This window comes from Rissa tridactyla, chromosome 4 (assembly GCF_028500815.1).
Source record: "Rissa tridactyla isolate bRisTri1 chromosome 4, bRisTri1.patW.cur.20221130, whole genome shotgun sequence".
NCBI classification, from domain to species: Eukaryota; Metazoa; Chordata; class Aves; order Charadriiformes; family Laridae; genus Rissa; species Rissa tridactyla.
This window is the reverse complement of record NC_071469.1, coordinates 58,901,419-58,920,368: the sequence shown is the minus strand read 5'-3', so window position 1 is coordinate 58,920,368 and position 18,950 is coordinate 58,901,419. Positions and strand designations below refer to the sequence as shown.

Below are 18,950 nucleotides of genomic sequence, written 5' to 3'. Positions count from 1 at the left end.
ATCATCAAGCCATCTGCCAGGCAGATGAGCTGGCAGAAGATCAGACAGGTACAATGAAAACCTGCTTGTTATCTAGCACACCTTCCTCAGAATAGAGCTGGTGCCACGTGGCATCTTAGCTTTGCCTGAAATGCTCTGGTGGAAATACGTTCACCTGGAGCTTCTCCAGCCAGTGCTACAGATGAATCCCGACTGACGGCTGCAGGCTGAGATAGGCACACATTGTCCATCTCCGTTCTGCTCATCGACCTGCACACCCTTCCTTGGGGCTGGAGCTGCGCAAAGTGGCACTGATGCTCAGCTTGACATACAGGCTGGTGGGAACATCTAGAAAAAAACCCCAACATTTTGACCACTCACCACCCTTTTTGGACAAAGGTGTATTAGAGAGGGAGAAGTGACACCAAGAATGCAACCATCTCTTTGCTTCTACTCTTGTGCAAGCCGGCATGGCAAAATTTTAACACCAGGAAAGTACCAGGAGTATTTGGTGGCACTTGAACTTGCCTGCACAGCCTTCTCATCTTTCTCCTGTAAAACAGAACTCTTTTCACTAAATGTAGAGCCTGATTAGCCCTAACTCCCACCTGGTAATGTCTCCCCTGAGCGTCCTCTGAATTGTTACTGAGGATCAACTCCAGCAACGGGGTTCGGCAGTGAGGCTTGGCGTCTCTCTGAAGAAGCACTGCCGGAGGGAAGAGAGCTTCAAATTCCATGGCAAGAAGCAACTCCAGAATTCAAACCTGGCAATTACTGGCAAGATTACAGTCTTTGTGGGCACAAATTTCTGTGCCAATATATGTTTTCCTATCTGTTTTATATTTTCAATGAGTATAAACAGAGCTAATTGGTGAATATAATACTGTGGAAAGTCTGAAGACCTGTTTTTAATAACCTTTATAGTAGCTTCCCTTGAGAGATTTTCTTTCACCAGTCTAAATATTTAATATTGTACTTACTGTCCTTCATTTTAGAGAAATACTTTAATGAAGCAAAATAGGTAATGACTTGGTTGTCACAGGAGCAGAACTTTGGAGATCATCAAGAAATAGAGAACTGCTTATGCAAAAGGTCCCACTCTACAGGATTTTGGATCCTGTCCTGTAATTCCTCCCGGCTGTCAGAGGTTCAGGAAATCCAGGTGTTTTCTAAGTCATAATACTACCAGGCTTCCCAAGACCATTTTTTAATTGCAAATAAGTCCTCTTCTTTCTCCTGTTAAAAACTATTTAAAACTATTTAAACCTCTCCTAGTTAAAAACTATTTTCTTAGTTTTTAACTAAACAACAACTATGTATAAATAAATATATTTGTTGAATATATATATTCTTTGTTATATACCTAATTAGTACATTATATACATAACAAAGAACTGTGAGGGCTGAGTAGCCCTCATATCAGAGAAGATAACTATGAAATAAAAAATATTGATTTACCAACTTGAAAAAAAATTGTGCAGTGAACTTTTGTAATTAACTGGTATGTGACAAGCAGAAACGAAATGCAGCTAGTTTGCAGCGTTGGTTGTTTTGGAGGAGAGAGAAAATGCTAAATGCTTGACTTCATGTCTCCATATTTTTAATTTTTATTTTTTCCCTCTTTTCAACCCTGAATTACCATTACCAAATTTAAAGGGGTTTACAACAAAATTAAGCACTCCTTATGAAAAGCCCAGACTTCCAGAACAAGAAAGTACACAACATAGCATAAGAGAATTCAGGCATGGCATTATGTGATACCGACAGAAGCTAATAGTGAGGGAAAGGTTTTCAGAAGATCTGTTTTGTGAGAAAAGCAAAAAAAATAAAAAGCTCACGAAATACCTTAGATTTGTATAAAACAAAAATTCACCTCTGATCCTGCTATTAGAGATACTAAATCTGATACATTGCATGTTCTTCTTTCTGCTGTCTCTCTCACTTGCCTTTGCTTCTTAGGTGTTTGTTCATATATAACTGTAAGCAAGACAAAACAACAGGCTTTACCTTAAACCAGGATTGTATCTAAATAAGGCTCAAGTCCTGCAGAAATTGAAACCATTCTGGGAATCCTGGAAAATCTGTTCTCAGTGTTAAAACTATTAGTACCCATTCAATGGTTTCAGTCCCAGATTCAGGAAAATTTCTTTCTTTTCTTCCTCCCTCCCTCCCTCCCTTCCTCCCTCCCTCCCTCCCTCCCTCCCTTCCTTCCTTCCTTCCTTCCTTCCTTCCTTCCTTCCTTCCTTCCTTCCTTCCTTCCTTCCTTCCTTCCTTCCTTCCTTCCTTTCCTTCTTCTTTCTTTTTTCCATAAAAGTGGCTATAAGTTTTCTGCCACTCAACATAATCTTGTCAGAACATGATTTCTTTGTTTCTAAAATTTGTACCTGTCTAATAACCTGTATTTTAATAACAATTCTTATACCTACTACTACATTTTAAGTAATCCCATCATAAACCAGGTGTTATTGTCCTTGTCTAAAAATAATAAGTCCTCTTAAAAACAGCTAGCCGGTTTTGTGTGTATCAGATGAATCGCAGTACACACTGAGCAGGAGTTCTGCTAGGTTTGGGAGGGTTTCAAGATCTTTCAACTTGGGTGGAAATGAGTAGAGCTTTTTCAGGTTTGCTGAATGAGAATAACATTGATTTTTGAAGTTGCCTAATTTATGCCATAATCACCTTTTTTTTCTTATCTTTTATGAAGTCACAGCTATGATTTAGTACTCAAAGCACTATATGAAAAGAGTGCATGTATGTAGACTGTTTCAGTAAAGTTCAGTAGAATAGGCTTGATTTTAATGAAATGAATAATCCCATCCTGAAAACAAAGAATTCAAGAATACAAACATTTCAAAGTGAACTTTGAGGGAAGAAAAGGCTGAGCTTGAAGTTCAGTTTATCCTTCAAAATTTTGCTGAACTGGGGCCCTAGCACAAGCTCCAGGCTACCAAAACCTGCCAAACTGTCCAGACCTGAATCCCAAAGCACATTTTGGAAGCTCAGACCAGTACTGCCTTCCACCTGACGATCAAGATTTATCCAAAACTCACGTTTTGAACCCAAATTTCCCCACATAGATAGGTCTAGGCACATAGATATATTCAGAAGCAACTTCATTTGAAGAATCGGGTGTTTTGCTCCTACCAAATCTTCACACAAACTGAGGCACAGAGCAAGAAAGTACCTACATAAGGAAGCAGAACACAAAGTTTTGGAGCCCATTAACTTTCCTCTTTTTCCTCTTTTATTAAGCAGTCTCCAGCTATTACTGACTTAAAAATCCCTGGCATTCCTATTATATTTGTACCCTACAGCCCCTCTTCCTCCCAGCGGCCAAACTCTGCCTGTAGCCAAAACTCCTCAGTGCAGCAGGACGTCGTAACCTCCCCTGGTCTGGTTTAACTTGCATTAACTGCACTTGCACAGCATAGAGCAGCAGCCCGGGTATTTTATCCAAAACCATAGCTGGAGGACCTACTGCCTACTCTTTGTACAAATCCTAGTGGTTAAATTTTTAAAGCAGCAGAAGGCTTGAGATCAAATCTCTTTTCGCTCTAAACAGTTTTGACACTGTAACTCCCACTTCACAGAAGAAAATCCACGTTGCCAGGCTACGGGAAGGAAAACTGACCACTCTTCTTTCCCAAGATGAGCAGATGAGTGGCAAGAAGCAGAGCAAGTGAAAGGTGGTATGATGTGGTAACATCATGAATGAGGACATGCAGAAATGAGCAGCATGGGTTCAGAATCTCATTTGCCTAGATAATTTGGGGGTTTTATTCACCAAGTGAAATACAAAAACTAAATGATTGCATTAACTGGAGCTGCATTAAATGTCTGAATTAGAATATATTATTTTAAGAGAATATAACTACAAGTGGTAATCTAAGTATAACTGTAACCACGCAATATGTGTAATTGAAATAGAGGACTGTGTTGGCAAAACATTAGACTATTTCCTAGCTCTAAGCTGCATGGATCAAGTAAGCAGCAATTGTAAAGCTTTTGCACTAACTTAGTGAAGCTCCTATCGCAGTTTGTAGAGGAGAAGGCAGTCACACTGAGGACAGCTCGGATAAGTGTTTCTTGAAGAATGGCATGTTGTTCCCAACTCTCTTGTCTAATTAAAGACCCGGGACATTATTCTACTGAAGCTGATGGCAGTACTCACTTGACATCAAAGGGAATAAAGATTTGCCATTCTTTTATGAAGAATTATTTTTATCATATGATTAAAAACAAGCAAGGCAATTCACAATGCATCACATAGTAGCACTTTTATCTCTAGGGGATGGCAGAATTCCAATTCTGTAGTGCCTCAGAGGTCCCACCTGAAGCTCAAGTCTGAGGTTGCAGTATTTGAACCAAGTTACAGTCACCTCCAGAGACACCATCTCTGACTGGAACCCTGTCCTGCTGTGCAACTGGCAAACATGCTAGAAGACTGAGGCTACAGACTAAATAGGCAAGGATAAAAGATCCCCATTGAAGCAAGTGTAGACTGGCCTGCCTGAAGTCACACAGCCGAGCTCCAGTAAAACAAGGGAAGGATCCCCAGGTTTATCACTGCAAATCCAGAGGGATTATTTGGATGTGGATGGCACTTTGACCTTCACAAAAAGAAATTTACTTGGATCTCCTGGCTTTATGCTATCTTATGTCATCTCTAAAATAAAGAGAAAACAACAAAGTGAAAAACTTCCCCTCTCCAAATTCTGTGCCTAGTGCTTTATTTTGTCAAAGAGTGTAACTGAAGGTAGTTTATAAGATAGGCATAAGCTCTTTATTAGTGAAAGAACTGTGAAAAATTAGGGGTCACACCCAATTCTGGGAAGTCTTTGCTCCCAAATAAGTGGGAAAATGGGGAAAGAGACATAACTTTAAAATTACTATGATATTAATTGATTATCATTCTCCAGATGAAATGCTGAATGATAACATCTCTGGCAGCTCTATGACCAGAGATTGGGGTGGAAATTTAATCAAAGAAGACAAAATTTTCTTTCTCCACAAAATATGTTATAACTTGGATTATTGGCATGGAAATATTTTTGTACCGTCTTCTTAGAGTTGCTGCTCTATAGATATCTGCTACTTCAGTCCTAGTCTGTTAAGATAACACTAAACGAAAGGTCCTGTGTGAAACCAAACTCTAGACTGTATTTTGTATTTTAATGAGGATTCTTTCACAAAATATTCCAGTATGGCTAATGAGATATTAGCAACGAATGTGCTAGAAAGGACAGATGGGAAGATAGTCAACTGTCTAAATCAGAAGATTTTCAAAGTGCAGTAAACAAATGCCAGAAAGCACACTTTTCTGGCTTAATGCCAACCTATACTCCAGGGAACTGGTCAAAGAGTGGATCATGAAAAGCTTTTTGGGAGCAGCTAAATTCTACAGCTGTGGTCTTTGTTTTTCTAGTACTTTGCAAGAACAGAAGGGGGAATTACGAAAGCGTCTATCGTACACTACCCATAAGCTGGAAATGCTTGAAACGGAATTTGATTCTACACGTCAGTATCTTGAAATAGAGTTGAGACGTGCTCAGGAGGAACTTGAAAAAGTAACTGAAAAACTGAGAAGGTTAGTAACTTAACTTTTTGAAATAAAAAGAATAATTAGGAATTTACAAGTGGCTGTGTTAAAGATGTGTAAGTAAAAATACAAGCATATAGTCTCAAACGTATTTATTATTTATTGATTACACATTGTGTTTTCACATTGAATATATATATTTCACTTATCTGAATATGTATTGCAAACCACATTAAGTTATTTACATGTGATATGTAAGGTGCCTCTGTATTGAAAGTAAATATGCAAATAGAAATATACCTATATAGGTGCATACATGACATTGTTTATGTGTAAACATACATGCAGGTTAGTGACACATTGTGTTACGCATACAAAGGTTATAAACACACTACATATACATACTTATACCATACATACATAGATAAATGTTTTTTAATGAGTTTGGCTGCATATTTTCTGGTTTTACTCTACATTACACTGATATAAGAGAACAGAATTTGGCCCATCATCACTCAAAGCTGAGACTATGCTCAATCCAAATAATATTATGGCATTTCACATTATGCTATAGCAAATCATTTGCTTTTTAGTCCCAAGTAGAATGGAATGATACTGTAAACCGATTATTTAACATTGTTGAAGCTATGGTAGAGTGCTGTTGCAAATCAGGGGCCCAGTTAATGTTAATGACAAATTATAATAAGCATGCACTCCTGACATTCCTGGCACTGATTAAAATGGTCTGTAATCTAGTTTTACATTTATTAGTGATTCTTAATATCCATTTTTTCATTTGTTTGCAAAACTTCTGAACCTACAATTATCCACTTATGCAGGAATGTAATTGCATTTCTTGTGAGGACTTTCCTAAACTGATGTAGATAATTGAACTCTTTGATTTAGTTCATTGGAAGAGCCAAAATGAAATTCAGAATTCAGAAACATTCCAGGGCTATACCCAAAGAAGTATTTTTCATTCCTTGCAGAAGGTAAAAACCAAAACAAACCAAAACCAGAAACCACCACCAAACTGAGTCAATCAAACCATTTTATGCAAATTTTATACAGAATGAGGCTGTAAGACCTCAAATTAGGAAACTTCCTAATGTGGTCTTATAACTTAAATGCTTCCCTAACTGGGGAGGCTTCTTAAAACAAGGCTGAAATAAGGAGTTGTCATTATGGTCTTGAAATCTACACACATCTATCAAGAGCAGTTCTCCATATTGTTTTCTTTCCAACAATATCTTTCCTATCACATCACTTAGAGCAGAGCTATTGAAAGTAACTTCACTCGTGATGTAGTTTTTCTCCAATATATTACAGGACAGGGAACGCTGGAACTCTTTTCTCTTCAAGCATTATTTCAGACACAGCTGCCATAATTCAGCAGAGGGGCTGACCATCCCGCTTCAGCCCCCCTAGGGGCTTCCTAGTCTGTAGGAAACCTCTTATCAACTTCATTGGGCACTGATGAGTTAAGCACCCTTCAAAACTCAGGCCAGGCAGTCTTTCTTTGCTCATGGCAAAGTCTAGCCCTCATACCCAAACATCAGATTAGTAGAAATTATTTTCCAATATTCTAATGGAATGTTGTACCATATTATGAAGAAAACTTATATTAAAAATTATATTTCAGGCAGGTGATTACTCCCCTGAAGACATATCATATGGGAAGCCCAAAATATTTCACAAGGTGAGCTTTAAAAATGTTTCTATTGAGAATAGCAAGGCATACTGCAAGTTGAACAACTAGATTTCTCAACCTGGAGAAGGATAATGTCTGAAAAAAAACTGTCATCCAAAAGCGTGTCAGCAACATGTGACAGAGGAAAATCAATGTGAGGAAAACAAGGAACTACAATTAGTTTCAATAATGTGTCTCTTGCTTTATTCACTGCACAGGGAGAGAAATTCAACCCCGCCTAATAAATAAGCCCTGTGTAACAAGATCCCACTTGTGTACTAGAGAACATTTCTGTTATTAAACTTCCATTACTGTAAAGTGCAGAATTTTTCTGAGAGGCTGAATGACCATCCTTTTTTACTCCTTTCAGAAAGCCTTTATTGTCTTAATTTATCCAGAATTGCCTATGTTGCTGCTAAGCCTCTCCTCTCCTCTGTTAACCAAGCAAGGAGGTCACTTATGTGGCTCGATGGTCAAATTTTCAACCTCTCTACATTTAGAAGTGTTTTTTTTCTTTTCTCCTGGTGGAAGCAAAAACAGGGCAGTGTGGAGTAGGTTTGAAAATATTAACTGTAAAGCACAGGTTCAGCTTTGAAAAGTGTCTGAAAAGAGATGGGGGATTTCATATAACTCATAGTGGTCCCCTATCTGATGTGATCAGCATGGGTTTTTTAAGTTAAAAATGAAACAATTTTCAAATAGCAATCTTGGAACAGAAACCGGACTCCGAAGTTCCTATTGCGTTTTCTCCTTGAGACCCTACCCTGGGTAACAACTTGGTGAGGTCCCCATCCTAGTTTTTACCAGAGTTTAAGACACGAGCAATAAACCCATTCAAGCATGTATTTAGCACTGAGATTAGCCCCCTCACATAACTGTTTCACCAAAAGCAAGACATTTGATGGACTGAAGGCGTTTTCTCAACAGGAATCCTGTAGCTGTGTTAGCTTTGGAATAAATGGGGGGAAAAATCTCTTTGTTTTCATAAGGAAGTTGGTGTAACTTGTCATAACAGAGAGGGAAAAGGTTTTTTGAACAAGAAGTTACTATTTTAACGGTCACTCTTCGAAGCTAAACTGCACTCTGGGTGAAATTGTCTTCTTTAGAGAAAGTCAGCCCAAACCTGTGTTTTACTTTAAACATACATCATGGCCTTAAGAGGGCTTGAGACTGTGTGGAAGCAGAGAAACAGAGGCTTTTTTGGACTTCCTTTTTAGTGGTGATCTGCAGTCTTAGAGACGAGTATGTTGTCTGCTAGGTGAGAGCACAGACACCTAATGTTCAATATGGTAAGAATATTTTTCATTAGGCACTAATTTGGTCAAGAATCTAAACATGCATTTAATGCACGCACATATATGTACCTGGAGGCGCATGGATGTCACCTAATAATACGAAAAACACAAAAAGCCATCAAAAAATGATAAGTTATTGATTCACAGGAGTTTATTCTTATAGCAGTTTCATAGGGCAGTGAAGCTACTCTTTGCTTTATTTACAAAGAAGCCAGATTTACAACATTAAAATATTTCATACTTCACAATGTTCAAGCTATCTGGGTGTATTGTTTCTGCAAAGAGGGTTTAGTTACCATTTGATCACCTGATCATTTTCAAATTTGAATAATTTTCCCCACTCCTCCTTTTTTAGAGTGTTGCCCAAAGATTTATTTGATTACTCTGTTCCTTTTTTATCCCTTTAACATTTTATTCCATATATTTCTGGGTACATTTCTCTTCCTGCCACCCACATTTGCTGACACTTCTTTTGGCACAGTGGATTTCCAATTTGGTTTTATGCATATATGTGCATGTGTATGTGCTTGTATATGTGTGCATGTGTTTGTGGTTATTTTGACTACCTTTGCATACTGTTCTCAATAGAAACACTTTTTGAAGCTCAGCTTCCTACTTACTGTGGATGTTTTCTTTAGATTGAATTTGATTTCACTGGGAAGTGGCCAACTTTTTCAGTGCAAAATGAATGTGTTAGAGAATTAGGGTTTGTGGGCTACTTTCTCCTCAATCACATAACAAGGTAAAATTTGATGGGCAAAGACAAAAGAAGTTACAAGCAGAGAAGCAGATTGTGATAAGCTCTTGCAAAAACCCTCTACCACCTAGAGCATGTAAGTGTTGCCATCCAAGAGCAATTATGTTAATGGTAACCAACCTTCCAGTCATCCATATCAAGATAAAAAGTGTCAACAGAAGCTGAGGAGCAAACCCAGTGATACATGGCCACCATCACAAGCCAGATATCCAAGCAGCAATTACTGCTGGTTTTATTAATGATCTCAAAGTTATGGAAAGGTTCTTCCTTGAGCTCTCCACATACGTCTACACTGCAGAACAGACTGGGGGACAGAGCCGTCTGAGCTAGAAAAACCCTGAACCAATAATTTTTTCCCCTTATCTTTCAGGAATTTATGCAGGTGCTTTTGAATCCATGCAAACTTTCAGGAGATTGCAAGTGCTAAAAGTTTACATCGGTTTTACACCACCTCTACTTGAGCCACAAGCTGCCTGGGTGCAAAGCAAGTTTAACCTGTTCTATTTTGCTTTACTAGAGAAAAACTATAGACCATGACAGAGAAGATACTGCGGCACTTCTGCTCTCAGCCAGCAGGCCCTATCTTATTTTTCTAAATCCTTGTTCCCTGCACCACGGCACAGAGCCTTACCAGCAAAACATAACTCTGTGCTGAGTAGCTGTGTGCAGGCAAAGCCAGTTTAAGCCTCCTTGCTTCCACCGATTTACCAAGATCATCTCTGCCTTCTCCTGTGCCATGAAAAGCTGGGTACAGGGTACCCTAAGATTTCTCTCTGTTGTGTTGACTTTGGCGAAATAGCTGTGAAAATCCCAAGTATACCTAGACCTGCGCAAATAAATATCTATACAGAGGCTGGGTAGCAAATGCTGCATCTGACAGGAGCGTGGACAATGCAGGGATGCAGAGGTCCGTAAACTTCAGTCAATCCTATAAGTCACCTGGACATTTACACAATGGCACTGTGAGAACTGGTGAGTAATGACCAAGCTGTAGGTTAGTGCAAGTCTCACAGATTTTCAGCCCATTTGGGTCACCACCTTAGCAAGCGCTCTTTACCGTAGATCCTCCTTAGGAGGAAGTCTGTGCTCAACAGCTCTGTAAAATGTACACGATGCTGAAATTCCCCCCAGGCTCGCAACACATGTTTGAAATGTCTGCCCTGAGTGTGGGCTGACCCTCGGTACCCTGGGGAGTTTCACCCGTGGGGATGTCAGTGTTTATGCCCACAGAGCAGCTGTCCTCAGCACAGACCTCCCCTCCCAGGTCCATGCGGCAGATGTTATGGTATTACTGGGAGCTCCAGCGGGAGCTCTGCATGCCTTGTGAGGGGCACCACGAGCTGCTGGCCTGCCCTCGAATGGAGAATTTTGATCATTTAACTGGAAAGAAAATCTCCATGGCAACCGAAGCAGGGTCAGACACTGGCTGCCAGGAAGGGGCGGGCTGGACCACTTGATTTGCAGCCATGGCATGGTTCGAATGCAGGTCTTGGTTCTGATTTCAGCAGGCACTCCTAACTGTATAATAAGCCAAAGAGGCTTCTTTAATCCCACTCTGTTCCTGATCATTATGGAAACTACACCCAAGTCCAGGCTTCCTGGACGAAGTGGCTTTCTGCTGAATGAACATGTACTACATCTGAGTGCACTCGTACACTGAACGCACTTCCCCATTACCTAAAATCAGCTCACCACTGAAAATGCTTTGACCTATTGAACTAAGACTCTGTACAAACATATAGATGTATTCAGACAAACTTTTCACAGCTGAGCTTCTAATATTTGCTTTATAGTTATAAATCCTGCTGAGGTGATACGTACAAACAAGAACAAGGAGCTACCCTACTTGCCTTCTGTGAAAAGAAAGGCACTGCCACTACCAAAATAGTGATGTTTTTCCCACAGGCTGCACAGATTGTTCATTAAAATACCAAGGTACCATCTAAGTAACTGAAAGGTGTACAGACCGAAACTTTTCTTTGGTGTATTGCTCTGGAATAAGCAGGGGAATCTCATTTTGTGAGTCCATTCAATCCCTCAGTGCTGATAAAAATAAATTCCCACCTTTCCGAGGCTAAGCTATCTAAATGTATTTCCTGAAGAAAGGGGATGTGTTTAGCTCTTGAGAATAGGCAATTCCTTGAACTTTTTTCAAAAGGAATATTCTCTTCTAAGTCATGTAGTGATGCACACATGTTGCTTTTGCTACAGTCATTAGGTTTCTGCTGCAATTCTCCTTATTAAGAGAGTTCCATAGATCGTTTTCTGTACTTTCTAAGCATACAGCTCAAGCTTCCCCCCTAACATATCATTCCTGAGCCTGATGTGAAGCTACAAGCCCTTTGTGGACGTTCCCATGCTGCGACGCATGTCTGCACACAAGTGCAGAACAGCAAATATATTTTCACTTTCCTGATGGAAATTGCCACTAAATATAGTAAGCAAACATGACAAAGAAGTTTTTCTTAGGAAGTAGGTGGTAATTACATTTCAAAGGCAACAACTGACTGGCAACAGGCATGATAAGAAAATAGATTTCAAGTAGTGCAAGCCAAGATTTTGTACTGATGTGAAAATTACAGGTAAAAAACAAGATGAAAAACAATGCATTCAATTACATGATATCATCTTTGTTTTAGGATACAAAACAATTACCTAGCCTTACAAAGAATTAATCAGGATCTGGAGGATAAACTTTACAGAATGGTAAGTTATCATGTGAACTTTTTTTTTTTAATATTAAATGTGTTTTTATGGTTCTTAAATCATAGGACAAACGTATATGTAGCTGTCACCAAAAAAAATTCCTTATGCTCTAAATGCAGTATGCTTAAAAAAGATATATGGCTTTATCAGTATCATGATCTAGAGCTCATGCTGTGTACGACGGCATAGCTCCATCAATTTAAATGGAGATTGCACTGGTTGATGATCTGGCTGAGTAAATTGTACCTTTAAAATAATTCTGGTTAATTTAGTTAATAACTTCATGGGTTTTTAAATATTTATGTTTTCATTAAGTAAGAAATTTAAATAAGGTAATCCAAGGTTTTCTCATGCTTCTTAGATACTTTCACTCAGCTTTTATTAAGTGATTTAATAAAGCTTGGATGGTCTGACTTGCATATGCTGTCAAAACTATCAATCTTCGTGTATTAATTTCCTATCTGCATGTGTCTGCAACCGCAATGTCAATGTCACTGTCACAGGCCAATTAGCAACTGAGCGAGGAAATCACTGCACCATTTATGGGCTCCACATCTAGGACTAATATTACAAGACACAGCACTGTTCATTCAAAATAGTTTGATGATAAAAAAAAAAAAAAAGGCAACGCCTTTAGTGCCCTGGCTCATTGCTGATGCTGCTGGAACATCATACGCACTGTTAGGAGAAAATTCACAGAGAAATGTGAGGATAATACCCAAAGAGGAAAGAACAACAGTTTTGAACTTCCAAAGACCTTTAGGTCATGAGAACAGCCTCAGATGCTTCCTCCGCTCCCGGCTCAGTACGGTCAGTCGTTCCCTGCTCTGCTTCTGCCCAGCCCCTCACCCGGCATGGCCCGGGCAAGAACAGGGCACACACATAAGCACACAGTGCGTGGGTCCGGGCAGAGTCCTGACCTACAGCGGTAAGGACGTGAGGATAAGCTTATGTTTTACACAAGTCTCATATGTAACATTTGCATGGGTGGGCAGCTTGGAATGAGGGGAACAGATTATTGTGCTTTGAGAGTAAATAGGGACTATGGCAACATATTGGAGAGACACCAGCCTTTACTAAGAAATGAGAAACAATTTTTTTAAAATGCCATTGTTCTTATCTCAGGAGTCTGTTTAAATAGCTGAAAATAGATGAAGTACTGATGCTTTTGTAACTGGCTAAGGACAGGGCAAAGTTACAGCTGGGTTATAGCTCATGTTTGTTCATAAATATATGTATAAACACCGTACAAGCATAAATAACATTTGATCTCGTGATACTGGCTTTTTTTTCTCCACTCTTCCTTTGTTACATTCTTTTTCTTTTTACCCAAATCACTTTGGGATTTTGTCTTCATCTGTGGCCTAGTATTAAGTACATATGCGCTACAAAAGATAAATAAAGTAGAGGCATTCTGACTGGTAAATGAAATGAAAAGATTAGAAAGAGAAAGAAGGACTCCAGAAAATCCATGCTTTTTTATCAGGTATTTCAGATCAAAGCAAAGAATTTTTAAACTGCTGTTTCAGCATCCGCTTCAAATCCTGAGCAATGATTTCAGAGCGCAGCACAGAAATAAGGAAGACTGGTTCCATGGAGCACCGTACCTTTCTTTATCCCACTAATATGACAATCATTGACGGTAGCTTTAGAGGTTCGAAGAAAATCAACCAGACTTTGTACACCACTTAACTCCAGACTGCTTTGCCTTCGGAAACACTGAAACTGAAGACACAAAACAAAACCAAGCAAATATTAAAAGCAAAAAAAAAAAAAGAGGAAAATAGTACCATATTTGATTTAGATAAGCCAAACCATTTGATTTTCAGGGTACTCCAAAATCCCTCAATACTTCAGAGAAAGTTGGATTAAATAACAGCTGGTCCGGTTAATCAACAGCTTATGGTGGACTGGGCTCTTGGATACCTTTCTCTCCTTTTCCTGCTTAGAACAGCTGTGTTTACTTTTTTGTGTAATTTAGTCAGTTTGTCATTCCAAAATCAAAAGCCGTTGATTTCTCTACCTTTATACAAATCCAAATACATAAACCATGTGTTTACTTCCTCCTGTCTCCCCTACCCCATCCCTCTATACACACACATACATGCGTACACACACACATATATATGCTCAGATTTGAGTGTACAAGTTTTGACCATTTAATGTGTCCAAATGCAACCAGTAGGGAAAAAAAGACTCCTGGGGCAGTGGTCCCTCGCTCCCCCTGCAGGTGTCCCTGGGGGGGGTCCCCCTGCAGGGGTCCCTCCCCCACCACGCCTGCAGGTGACCTGGGATGCTCCCAGGAGACCACTTTCTCCCTGTCCTTACAGGTGACTCACAGCTCCCCCTCTCCCAGTGACTGGCCCCAGGTCATCTAGGGCTCCACCTTGGCCTCTCTCTCCTAATGTTTTTGGGTATCCTGAATGTTGAAGCCTTTCATGCCTGCTATTGGTATAAGGGATGTAAAAAATAATCATTAATTCATCAGCAGTCACAGAAAAGCAGCTGAAGTAGCATTTATTTTTCTTCTAGGCTTTGCTTCCTTTTGAGTGCTGATCTATAAAATATTTAAAAATGTTTGAAAGCACACCTCTGATCACAGCAAATGGTATCCAATTGAAATCTCTGTCACATCACAACTCAAAATAAAAATATAAGATATAAACCCCAACGTCTGTGTTGGCTAAGAGCTAAAAAATGCAATCCTCAAACCAGAGGAGAGTTTGCTGTATTAAACTGGGCAAGGCTAAACACATGGCATGGTAAAGGCAGGTGTAGCACAGAACTAAATTCTGCTGTCACTACTCGTAAAACTGCTGTTCTTAACACAGCTGGGGAGAAGATTTGTTTGGTCTTGTAAGCACTGGTTAAGCGGGGAAATATACAGGCTGTCTTCTTAAATAATTAAGCTTTATAACTCCTTTTTTCCATTAAGATGCAGGAAAAGACTGAGGAGAGCCCACAAATTTTACACTGTGATTCCATTACAGAACTGTTCAACTAAAGAACTTTTTACACTACCTACTCCCAGTTGTCACCAGTAGTCTTCACTTTGCCTTACACTTGTCTGAGTTTCCCAAGGATGCTCTGCCATGGTCTTGCTGCTCACAAACAGCAATTACAAGTAGATTATGGAAGTCATCCCAACCACATGTTAAGAAATCCTTTATATGATCTCAATCCATCCGCATCCCCCATATGATCCTCAGTGGAATTAGCCAACGTATTTCAAAAAGCTTCTGGTGTTTTAAGGCTTTCAGTTGCAGGTAGTTCTGTAATTTTACCTTTAAATCCATAAGCCAGGTTTTTAATGGTATCTACATTTGGGAGGAACTGATACCTAATAATAGCTGCCTAATAAACCTAACTGATAATGAAAATCACACCCATTTCTCCTCCCCCATCTGCATTTTGAATGTTCTTGAAAACTTGATCACAGAAATCCAGCTTCAAAGAGCTCATGAGACCTTATTCTCCAGAAACACCCTAAAATATGTCTTTTGTAACTAGAAAGTAAAAAAGACTGCTCAATGGTAGAAGCTCACTTCTCATGCAAAGTCCTTCAAGAGGCCAGAATGTAGAGAGGTCTAAAATGCATGCTATCTGCATCTAATACAAAAATACGCAGGCAGCATTGGAGGAGGATATGGAAGGTGACAGCCCTATGGTTAGGAGCAGAGCCCTCTGATGACCAGGGAAACCAGCAGATAAATCAACACACCCACTTCATAAGCCCTTACTCCCACATAGCCCTTAGTCTGCCAACCCATCTCCCTCAAGCCTGCTGCCAAACTGAAAGCTCTGGTTCTTTGAAGCGTCATCCCCACTCCTGTTGGATTTGATTGCTGTTTCTAAGGAAGAAAATTGCTTTCCTCTACCTCAGTGCCAGTTCAGGACCTTTCGGTAGCATAGGCAATACTGAATGCTGTCAGACATGAAGGACGTGACTGCTCTGCAGTGCAGGAGATGCCGGGCACTGGCTCTGCCAGCCCTGCCAGGCTCCTCAGCACAGCCCCAGCTTTGGTTCCCCGCCCTGCAAATCCAGCATCGTCCCTCTGCACACAGTGCGTTAAACATTTTATCATCTGTCAAGATGAAAACTGCTACGTTACATTAATGCCTGATTTTTCATTTATATTAAGGCAGGCTGTGGGGTGTGACTCAGCCATAAAGTTGGAAGTATTTATTATATAAACCAGCAGTAAAGAGGGATTTGCGTTAAGGATGAACAGGTCTGAAATGCTGCACTATCTGAGCACTGCGCTGATTTTTATCCTGTTTCTCCCTCTGCCTATGAGCTGGAGGAGGACTAAGAGGTACAGCAAATACTTTATGCTTTATGTTATTAAGAGTTATTTATCCAGCTCTTGAATATCTGGAGCTTTCCAGTCTGCTGGCCATAGTATATACCTAAGCATCTCCTGCTGGGGAAATCCAAAAATGAATTAAATATAAGCTGGGCAATTTTAAGTGATGCTCTAAGACTTCGCATCAGGGCAATGTTATTTTAAAGGAGGCAGCTTGCTGGGTGTCCAGGCCAGGAAGGTAAAGAATATGGAAAGTGCTGAAGAATTTGACAAACAATTTCAGTCAAGCATTAAAAGCATCTAACTACCAGGGTGAGCCCAGCGCTTTGGCTTTGGAGTTCAAACTAGTCAATCATTAGATTGCACCTGAGTCTCCCATGACAGCTACCAGTCATTTCCCAATCTGGTTTAAATCATAAGTGAAAGATGCAGGCAATGGAGAAAAAGCCGATTTCTGACACAAACGTAAGGAAAGCAGAAGCCCAGCATGTTTAGGTTCCTACATGGAACATGATGACTTTGACAGTGACTTTGACTGTAGTGATTTAAAGCACATCTTATACATTTTCTCTCCTTTATGAAGAATAACTTGCTCCCCCCCCTCCACTGTATGTCCCATGAAAATCAAATAGAGATGACCTAAATATACTTAAAAGGATTTGCATCCCAAAGACAAGAAAAGTTTAGAGTCAGCTCAACCTGACAGGCTCATTTGCTCACATTCAGTGAAGACAGCTGTGAATTTCAAGAGAAATTTATACTGGTTGGTTAGTTAAGGCAGAAGCCAGAGAAGGCCTGTGCTTTGTGGACAAAAACAACTGCAAAACAACATTTCTGAGGAAGGAAATGACCGTAAATGCCACAGAAACAAGTCATTTATAAAAATAGCGGTTGAAAAAATGCATTTCTAAGAGGACTTTAGGTTTTATCTTTTTGTGCTTACAGGCATTTTGTGCTAAATATCTCCATCTCTCACTAACTCTTTTCACACTCATTTTCCAGGTTAAAAAATATTGCCAAATAGGCTATAGGACCAGCCTTTTAAACCTACGCCTATTAACACCTGTAGCAACTACACAGGCTCAGACTGAGTAGATCCATTAGTTTTCCAGTCAAAGAAATGAACCCTCCTGGGTAGGCTGGGAACATGACTCTGCCTCGCGCGAGCACAGAGGCTTTCAGATGTCCTCAGTCCTTTCTCTCTCTCTGAACAGAGATTCGTTTTCCATTGTCATCCCATTGTTATGTGGCTGGCAGGGTGATCCTTCTTCCCAAGACTCGTAAGGCAGTCCAGCACCCTCCTAATTGCTGTAGATGAATATGACATCATGAGAGGCTGTTCTGGAAACTACTATCCATTTTTTCCAAAGCCATGGGACTGTTCTGCTCTGTCTTTCCCTCTAAGTAGGTTGTCTTCCACAAGTACAAGCAGACTAAGGAAGCTGTAAAGTGACGATGGACGGCTTACCACTTCCAACATCGTCTCTGTTGCATGGTGACAGAACTCTTTCCTTCTCATCACGTGTCTTATTTCTCAGCCACCGGTATGCATTTCTGATACCTGAGGTTGAGGTTTCATTTTCATCATCCTCATCTCGATGGCTTGGTCTCTGTCTTTCTGGACACCCCCTGGAGCTACCATCTTGACCAGCTGTGAACAGAAAAAGCTGTTGTTTTCAACATAGCTGAAAATAATAGAAATGTTTCTGTGATGTGGGTATCTTTGACCTGTGCCTTCCCTGTAAGTGCCTTGGTCCTTTGTGTTTATCTGCCAATTCACCACAAAGAAATGGAAAGCAAGAAGTAAGAATAAGTCTGAAAAGGTGTTCTATACCAGGCACTTCACATCTCAAAGTCTTTCAGAAAAGCTGATATCATCTGTGAAGGTGGAAAACAAGGCACAGAAGAGTGAAGTGTCTTGGCCAAGGTCTTCAAGAATCAAGGAGCAAATTTCCAAATAACTTCTAGGTCTTCTCTATCCAAATTCACTGCCTACAAAAAAGATCACAGGACTTACTAGGTTCTCTTAGATCTAATTCACAATGCCAGTTACTTATCTTCTGTTTACAAAATAAATAGAAAATGGCAAAGGCCATTTCCAAATTAAAAGCTCCATGGTAAACCAAATGATAAACTCATTCCCATGAGTTTATCAAGTTTTTTTTTTTGGGGGAAAAAAAAAAAAAAAAAGAAGAAGGAGGAAAAAAAAGAGCATATACAAGCAGAGTATTGGTCCATTTAGTCCAGGTCCCTAAAGGGGGTTTCTGTCATATGTTTCTATAACCTATTTCATTTCTAAATAAAGAAAATTACTTTTTGAAAATAGTCTAGCAGCTACAGAACTCAAAACCATGTCATTTTATCTGTTCAGGAAGGAATGTGGAATTAATTGACATAAGAAGACAATGACTTTCATGGAGACAAAATGAAAGAGGGATGGAGAAAGACTGCTTTGTTTATTGACTTGTTCTAGTTGCATCCCTTATACTCACAGAACAGTTTACAGGTGTGTAGGATTACTAACATGATAAGATCTTTGGTCAGTTTTATTATCACAAGTGGCCTGTACCTCCAGCAGAGTCCTCTTTGCTCACTAGAGACGTAATATGTAATTCTACTTTTTATCTTTTTCTTTTTTCTTCCAGAAACAAACATTTCTTCTTTCAACCTACTGTCA

The 18,950-nt window shown here is 39.7% G+C and overlaps 1 protein-coding gene across 1 annotated transcript in view; it reads left to right on the top strand.

Annotated features, from left to right (window-relative positions):
- Positions 1–18,950, top strand: part of BEGAIN (brain enriched guanylate kinase associated) — a 152,741-nt gene that overhangs the window by 86,727 nt on the left and 47,064 nt on the right. Inside the window, exons 4-6 of the mRNA XM_054199961.1 lie at positions 5,405–5,566; positions 7,161–7,217; positions 11,900–11,966. Coding sequence (XP_054055936.1) covers positions 5,405–5,566; positions 7,161–7,217; positions 11,900–11,966 — 286 coding nt within the window. The remainder of the gene's footprint in view (positions 1–5,404; positions 5,567–7,160; positions 7,218–11,899; positions 11,967–18,950) is intronic.